This window comes from Glycine soja, chromosome 1, assembly GCF_004193775.1.
Source record: "Glycine soja cultivar W05 chromosome 1, ASM419377v2, whole genome shotgun sequence".
Lineage (NCBI taxonomy): Eukaryota > Viridiplantae > Streptophyta > Magnoliopsida > Fabales > Fabaceae > Glycine > Glycine soja.
In genome coordinates this window covers 48,052,557-48,061,031 of record NC_041002.1, presented here as the reverse complement: position 1 = coordinate 48,061,031, position 8,475 = coordinate 48,052,557, and the positions used below count along the sequence as shown (strand labels likewise).

At 33.6% G+C, this 8,475-nt stretch overlaps 1 protein-coding gene across 1 annotated transcript; it reads right to left on the bottom strand.

Moving 5' to 3' along the window:
• Positions 1-610: 610 nt before the first annotated feature.
• On the bottom strand, positions 611-1,974 carry LOC114417559 (ruBisCO-associated protein). Its single transcript, XM_028382745.1, has one exon. The coding sequence runs from the start codon at positions 1,870-1,872 to the stop codon at positions 1,021-1,023; it is 852 nt and encodes a 283-aa protein (XP_028238546.1). The 5' UTR covers positions 1,873-1,974; the 3' UTR covers positions 611-1,020.
• Positions 1,975-8,475: the final 6,501 nt, after the last annotated feature.

Sequence of the window (8,475 nt, the reverse complement as noted above, 5' to 3'; positions counted from 1 at the left end):
TATCATGCACACATTGGTCCCCAATCATAATAGTGGCTCACCCTCCATCCAATTTAATCAGATTTGCTACATTGTTGAAATGAACGAAGCCAAATTGTCTACCAAATTTATGTTTTTTCCTCCGAATGAACACCGCTCATCCTACATCCTTATATTAATTTCTTGAAAACGGGCCACACATCCCTTGCGGTGAAATTATAATAGAAATTTGTGAAAAGGTAATTTACCAGATGCAGCTCCTTTATCAGTACACTTAGACTAAATTTTAATTTTAATTCCCTAAAATTTCTTATCGCAATTTTGATCTCCATTTTTTTATAAAAAAAACTCATAATTTTAGTCCAAACACCGATTTTGCATATACTTATTTTTAAAAAATAAAAATACAATTTTAATTTAATCCTCAACAACTAGCTACATTAAATTGGAAAAATAGATTTAGATTGTGGTTGCAGTCATAATTACAGTTTCGTCCCATCTTCAACATTACAAGAAATTGTGGGAAAATGCACCAATTGCAAAGGTTGCGATATGATCGCAGCCACAAGTGTAGTTATAGACACCATAATTTAATGAATACCATGATTGGAAATATATGAAAACATGCACATTTGGAACTTAAAAATATATTTTATTCACAAGACACACACATGCATTATTTTTTCAAACACATAACATAATATATATAATAGTTGTCTGCCTTGCATGGCAAGCGTCTCAGCTCTTAATTTGCAGATGAAACACATACATATAGCAAGCCCCTATAGCACTAGTATGGGTCTTATTCCATAGTTACGTATAGTACATATAGCTAGCAAGCTAGCTTTATTATTATGACCCAATCTTATTCCATAGTGGTACATATAGCTAGCATTTATTATTATGACCCATTCATAAAACTACCTCTAATAATTTTAACTAATAACTTCTTGCCCTTAAGATATTATTTCAAGATTCACACATCATACATATCACATAACACTTGTGAGATACGTGTTCACCCTTCATGTCATACCTCATTCATTTAGAGGCAGCCAACAATAAAATTTCAGGGATCCACTTGGCGGGAAAGGAGGCGGTGGCGTCACTAATGACCTTAATGGACGCTCCCTTAACCGCAGAGTTACCCAGAAGGCCATGGAGAGTGATAAAGAAGATAGGTGGCGAAAAATTAGCCCAATCCTCAGCAACGGTGCTGTAAGCGACCAGAAAGGCCTTCACGGCCTTATACTCGTTGGCCACGGCAAGGATCTTCTCCTCCAAGCTCGCAACTGGGTTGGCGCGAGAAGGAGTAAACCCTACCCAGCTCAGAAACACCACAGTGTCAAAGAAAGTAGCATATTCTGCGTACAAGAGATTGTAGAATTTGTTGTTGGCGGCATCAGCGCTTGTTGCGAAGGAAGCCACAGTAATGAGCTTGTTCTGCTTCAGGTTCCTCACAAGCCCCCCAACGGAATTAACAAAGTCGGCTTCGTTGGCGGCGATGTCCTCGTAGCTGACATCGATGCCATCAAGGTTGTAGGTTTTAATGATGCTCTTCAGCGAAGCAGTGGCCTCGGAGACCCATGCTTCGCTGTTCGAGTCCGAGCCAATGGTGAAAGGAAATTGTTTGTTTTTGTTTCCAATGCTGACAAGAACCTTAACCCTCAGTGCGGTGGGTTCGTATTTTTTCTTGAATTTTTTTATCACTTCGGGAGTGACCTTTTCAGTGTCCCAGTAAGGAATGAACTTTCCGTTGGTTGAGTTGTTGCCATCGTAGTCTCTAGCGAGGGACAGAGTCACTTGGAATTCGGTGATGTTTTCAGGGATAACTTGGTTTAGGAATGAGTCATCGCTTGTGAATTCACGAAACACCTTAAATTTGGTCGACATTGTATGTGGCTAGCTAGTGTAGTGATGAAGAGTGAGGGGTTTTTCAAAAGCAAATGTTTCTATTGCTATAGTGTTTTGTGGGTTTGGTGTGAAGAAATATGATGCCACTCCTTCCTCTTATATAGTTGAGCAGTGCGGGTACTTCTTTTTAAATACAAATATAATTTCAAAAAAAATGTTTGAAATTATAAGGATGATATTCTTAATTCATTCTGGTAAAGTATAAAGATGTACATAGACAGAAAATCAGTTAGGTACACTCACTAACAGAGTAACAAAGTTTTGAGAGATTATACTTGTAATAAATTGTATAATAAATTTTACGAGAGTAAAGAGATAGAAAATTTAAAATCTAATTAATAATATATGATTGAAAAAAATAGATAAAAAATGACAATGTATAATTCATTGTAAGAATTTTTACAATGTTATGAAATCACAAATTATTACATGTTGTAAGTTGTTTTTTTTATAAAAATATTAAAAGTTATACTGATTTTTTCATTGTTGACATTTACACTTAAAGTGTATAAAAATTAAACTCAATCATTAAAATTAAAAAAAAAAAAAAAAAAATATATATATATATATATATATATATATATATATATATATAATTTATTTAAGAAAGTAATTTAAGTTTGAAATTAAGAGAATATAAAAATTTCATATACAAATTTTTAAAGTAGCTTTTGCACTTGAATCCAAAACAGAGACGAATCGCTTACAAATATTTCACGCTTGACACAACTAGTTATGTCAATATTGTACCATAAATGTGAGTTTTCATTTTCAGATGATTATGAGTCCTTTTCATTTTAATTAAATATCACTTACGAGCTTGTTAATAATTTTTTCACCTTTAATTAGTATAACCAAATGATATTTTATGTTTCCTTTAAGTATTTTTTTTTACATTAAGTATGATAAGATGTTTACATGTCTTCATTAAAATAATATTCCATTTATTAAATTTTTTTAGTATTTTTCAAAAAATTAAAAGTTGTAATGTTTCTATTTTAGTTTCTATGTTTATTAACGTAAACTAATGTCTAAATATTTTTAAAATTTATATGTACGAAACACTTGCTAGTTTACATAATCTTCGACCTGCACGAAAAGTTGACATTTAACTAATTAGAACAATAGGAAATAAATAGGTAAAAAAATTGATAAAGTATTGTTTAAATAAATTTAAAAATTAACTAAGCGAGCTAAATATATATAAATAAAGTACTGCTGAACATAAATAAGAAAACCATAGTAAAAGACAGAAAATAAAAATTTATTAGGAATAAAACATAAAATTTATTAATTTATCAGGAACTACAAATAAATGTTAAGGACAAAAATAAAATTATTATTTTATTACATATTTAGTATAAAATAAAAATTTATTAAAAAACAAACATAAAAATAAAATACTAATTTATTAGGGATGCTCACGTGTATGGAAACAAATATACGCGAAAACCGTGGATGTGAATTAATTTTACAAAACTAAAGAACGAAAGCCGTGGTTCACATAATCTCCTTCATGTATATATAATTATATATAAGAAAGCCGTGTTTTATAGGAATCGAATTCTTAGTACATGACATATACGCGAATGTACTATGAATTTAGTTTGCAAAATTAAATTTCACTTTGAAAGGATTAATTTTGAGCAAGAAAAAAGCTAGAGGAGACCAAGGCCCCCCTATCATGAGTATATCCGTCCCAGTCTATACAGGGTCGATACCCTACTTGCAGGACATTATTATCAGAGAACACCAACCACAAATATGCATCATGCATGGATCAATCTTACATGTTTTCAGTAAAAACAGCTAATTTTATTTTTTTTATAACAGAAATATTAGCAACATATTCTTTGTCACACTCTTTTAAAAGAGTCAGTGACTTACTTATAATTACATAATTAATATAGGAGTATTATAGTGTATACTTTCTCTATTTTAAAGTTGTTAATTAAGATGTTTTAATTTATTACGAATTTTTGTGATTTTGTAAAAGGGATATTATATTAACTTCTGCTTCCTTTTTTCTGTATAATCATTTCAAAGAAATAAGAAGGTAATGATAAAAATAAGAATGTAATATAGTTATGGTCATTTGATGAAATTTTAAAATTAACTGTGTATTTAATAAATTGTTAATCTTATGTAGAGCTTTCAATGACACTTACATGTTTAAATGAAAGGAGTAGGCATGCTTCTCTTTTTTGAATCTAACTCAATTTTAAAATGGTCAGGGAGTATAGTTGTACAAGTATATTACTCACCCCTAACAGAAAGAACTTGCACTTGTTAATGAAATGCTTTTTCAAAAAAGGCTTTTATAACTCAAGAGAATAATAAAAATATTTTATTAAAAAAATGGATTATTTAATATAGTAACTAAAACCAAGAAGTTCTGTAAAAACAAATCAAAAGGTGTTTATCTGTTTAATATTTATTGAAACATATTTATTATTACAGTTAAAATATATGGCAGGAATACTCAACTTTTGCAAAAGTAGTTAGAAATAAGACAAATGAATGAGTCACGTTTTTCATATTTCTAAAAAGTTTATTTTTTCAATTGACACAGAAATGACGTCAGTTCCTACATCATAAATGTGGGTTTTCATTTTCCTATAATTATTATGCAGTTAGCTAGGCGTCCTTTTTATTTTTATCTAAGGATTTAATATGATTTCGATCGATTCCTAATCTTTTTTAGATATTTTGGTTTCAACTCAAACAATTTTTTAACAAATTTTGAATTTATATTTTTTATAGGCTTCGTTAAGTTTTCCATTCTAAAAAATAGATCATTTTTAGATTATTTAACATTCATTTTTTTCAACCAAGTACTTAAAATAATTTACATTACATTTTATAACTCGTCGTTAGTCCCCTTCGGTTAAATGGTGATATGACAGACGGAGTGTCACATCATCACATCTTATCACTAACACTTCAATGTCACATCATCTCCTTAATTCCCTTTTCCAACAGAAATCATCACTACCGCACCATCACCACTGACCACACCGCGCCACCACTGCCGCCACCATGTCGTCCAACCGAGTGAGGAAGCATAAAAAATAACAATGCTACATTTGGGTACAAAGCAAGGAGGCAAGCAACAAAAAATTAAACGAAAAATAAAAATTCTTCTATTTATGTTAAACCCATTTTGTCTCTTTCTTTAACCCCTTCTCTTTTTTCTTCAACAAATAGTAAACTCAACATAAAATTTTGAACCCACAACAAATAGATAATCGGAAAAAAAATTGCAAATGAGATTTTGAGACTAGATCTACCATTAGAAAAAACTTTTGAAAAGAAAAAAAGAAGATTTGCAAAGTGAAAAAATGAAGGCAACACCAAATTTGGACAGTGGTAGTGTTGGAAGGGAGGCGACGGCGTAGGTGATGTCAAAGCTAAGATTGATTTAAAGGAAGGTGGTGTGTTGGAGGGTTGCTTGTGCAGCAGCGGAGGCACGAGGGAGTCAAAGTGGGGGAGGCACACAATAGTTGCATCTATCATCTCACACGATGGTTGTTGCCACCGAGGGTGGTTCAAAATCTTCCACGCCGTCGCGCCTCACCACCTGCCCCATGCTTTATTCTCAGGAGAACAATTAACACATGCAGAGTTGTTGCGGCTATGTGATGAATAAAGAGTAGAAGTGGTAATTGGTAAGCAAACCCAGTTCCCCACCCTCATAATCTCACCCCAATTACTCAAATTTCCTATCAACTTCTCTTTGAATTGGATCTAGCTTAAGTAAATAACAATGTTTCATTTTATTTTTTTGTGTTGCTCTTGGTCGTCCAGCTTGAAGTTGTGGAAGATATTGGTTCTTGCATTGTTGGGGTGATTGAGCTGGAGAGAAAGAAGTGATAGCATTTTTGGTAGAAAAGTATTAGAAGGTATCTACCCTAAGGGGAAAAGGGGTTGAACAGCGTGGTGGTGGTGGTGGACAGCGATGGTGGCACAGTGTGGTGATGACATGATGGTCATAGTTTCCATTAGAGAAGGGAAAGAAGGGGAAAAATGAAAGAAGGTGATGACATGGCATTGAGGTGTCAATAACAAGACGTGGTGATGTGACACTCCGTCTCTCACATCATAACTTGACGAATTGGGGCTACCTACAGGTAGTAAAATGTGTGTGTGTGTGTGTGTGTGTGTGTGTGTGTGTGTGTGTGTGTGTGTGTGTGTCATGATAACAAAGATGATGACATTCAAGAATGAGTTCAAGATTGAGTCAAGAACACTTCAAGGATCAAGAGGAAATTTGATTTCAAGATTCAAGAGTAATCAAAATCAACATTCAAGACTCAAAGATTCAAAAATCAAGAGAAGACTTAATCAAGATAAGTATTAAAATTTTTTTCAAAACATTGAGTAGCACAAGAAGTTTTTTACAAAATCATTACCAAAGAGTTTTACTCTCTGGTAATCGATTACGAGATTATAGTAATCAATTACCAATGGTTTTAAAACGTTAAGATTTTCAAAATTCAAAATGAAGAGTCACATCTGTTGATGTGTAATCGATTACATCTTTATGGTAATTGATTACTAGTGATTGTTTTCGAAAAATTCATTTCCAAAAGTCACATTTCTTCAAGTGACTTGTTTCTGAAGATTCTTTCAAAAGTCATATCTTTTTAAGTGAATAGTTTTAAAGGAATTGCCATGAGTTACAAGTTTTGACTTGAGTCATCAAGAAACTATAAATATGTGACCTTGGCATGAAACATTTTAACAATCTCATTCAGATCTATCATCTATTTCAACCATTCTATCTTTCAATCTATCTTTCAATATCTTCTTTCATTTCTTTCAAAACTTTCTTATTTCATCTTCTCTTCATCTTTCTAAAAGTTTTTGTTCAAAACTTTTTCTTCCAAGAAAAGTTCTTTGTTTAAAAACTTGTGCTATTCATCTTTTTCATTCCCTTCTCCCTTTGCCAAAAAGAATTCGCCAAGGACTAACCGCTTGAATTCTTTTTGTGTCTCTCTTCTCCCTTTTCCAAAAGAACGAAGGACTAACCGCCTGAATTCTTTTGTGTCTCCCTTCTCCCTTGTCAAAGAATTCAAAACGACACAGTCTGAGAATTCTTTTGATTCTTCCCTTTCCCATAAACAAAAGATTTCAAAGGACTAACCGCCTGAAAATTCTTTTGTTTCCCCCTTCACAAAGTTTCGAAGGACTAACCGTCTGAGAACTTTGTCTTAACACATTGGAGGATACATCCTTTGTGGTACAAGTAGAGGGTACATCTACTTGGGTTGTTGACTGAGAACAAGAGAGGGTACATCTCTTGTGGATCAGTTCTAGTGGAGGGTACATCCACTAGGTTGTTCGAAGAGAACAAGGGAGGGTACATCCCTTGTGGATCTTTGCTTGTAAAAGGATTTTTACAAGGTTGAAAAGAAATCTCAAGGACCGCAGATCGTTTGGGGACTGGATGTAGGCACGGGTTGTTGCCAAACCAGTATAATACTCTTGTGTGTTTGTCTCCTTCTTCCCTACTCTTTTAATTTTCGCTGTGCACTTTAATTCCTGTTTTTACTTTTGGTTAAGTTTCTTTTTTATTCTTTATTTTCTTAACGACATAGTAAAAGCCTAAGAAGGGTAATTTTTAATTAGTAAAGGTCTAGTAATAATTAATTCAACCCCCTTCTTAATTATTCTGAGACCACTTGATCCAACACTTATAAATTTTTGTCCCCTCAAAATTAAAATGTGTGACTTGTTTATTCAAAGTTAGATTTGAATGAATCCAAACATATGTGACATTTTTTTAAATTACATTTTAAAAATCGCCACCAACTATAGAAATTTTTAAAAAATGCAAGAATACAATTTATGGTGGAAAAACTGCCACTAATTGCAAAAAATAAATGTAAAAATCAGTCATAACCACCAATCCTCAAACACCATCACCATCGCACCTCGAACCAAAATAGCCACCACCTCCAACCCCCAAATATGAATTCACTTGCCCTTAAATCCCCAAATCCTAAAATCAAAATTTGAAAAGTCGTGATAATGGATCTATTTTGTTCCAAAATGGATTCCACTCACCAAATGGAAGTAGAGAAAGAGGAACAAAAATAGCATGAACCATAATTTGTAGTGGCCTCACTCTCCCTCTCACTCCCCACAATTTTCCCCTTCGTCCCAACCCAAGAAGCCTCATCCTTTACACACCTTTTTCTATCTCCACCACCACTTCTCCCATTTGCTTCCAAAACCTCCTTCAAACCCACCCTCTCCGCCAACCCCTCCACGCCCCTGTCTCCCTTAGTCCCCATCGCCCTTCCAGTATTGTCACGAGAAAGAGTCGAACATCTCCTTAATTTTTCTATGAAGGTTAGTTCGAGCACAAAGTGGTCATGATGGAGCTCCGATGAGGGGCGGATATTCTGACTCTCCCAAGAAATAGGTCATGGTTAGAGTCATGGTTGGTGTTTTGTGGAGAAGGAGAAGAGCATGAGGAAGGGGAGGTGGGATTTTGGGTCGAATCACGAATTGGAGAGAGAGAGAAAGAGAGAGAGAAATTGGGCTAGAGTTTAAACATGTCAGCATTCAGTTGGG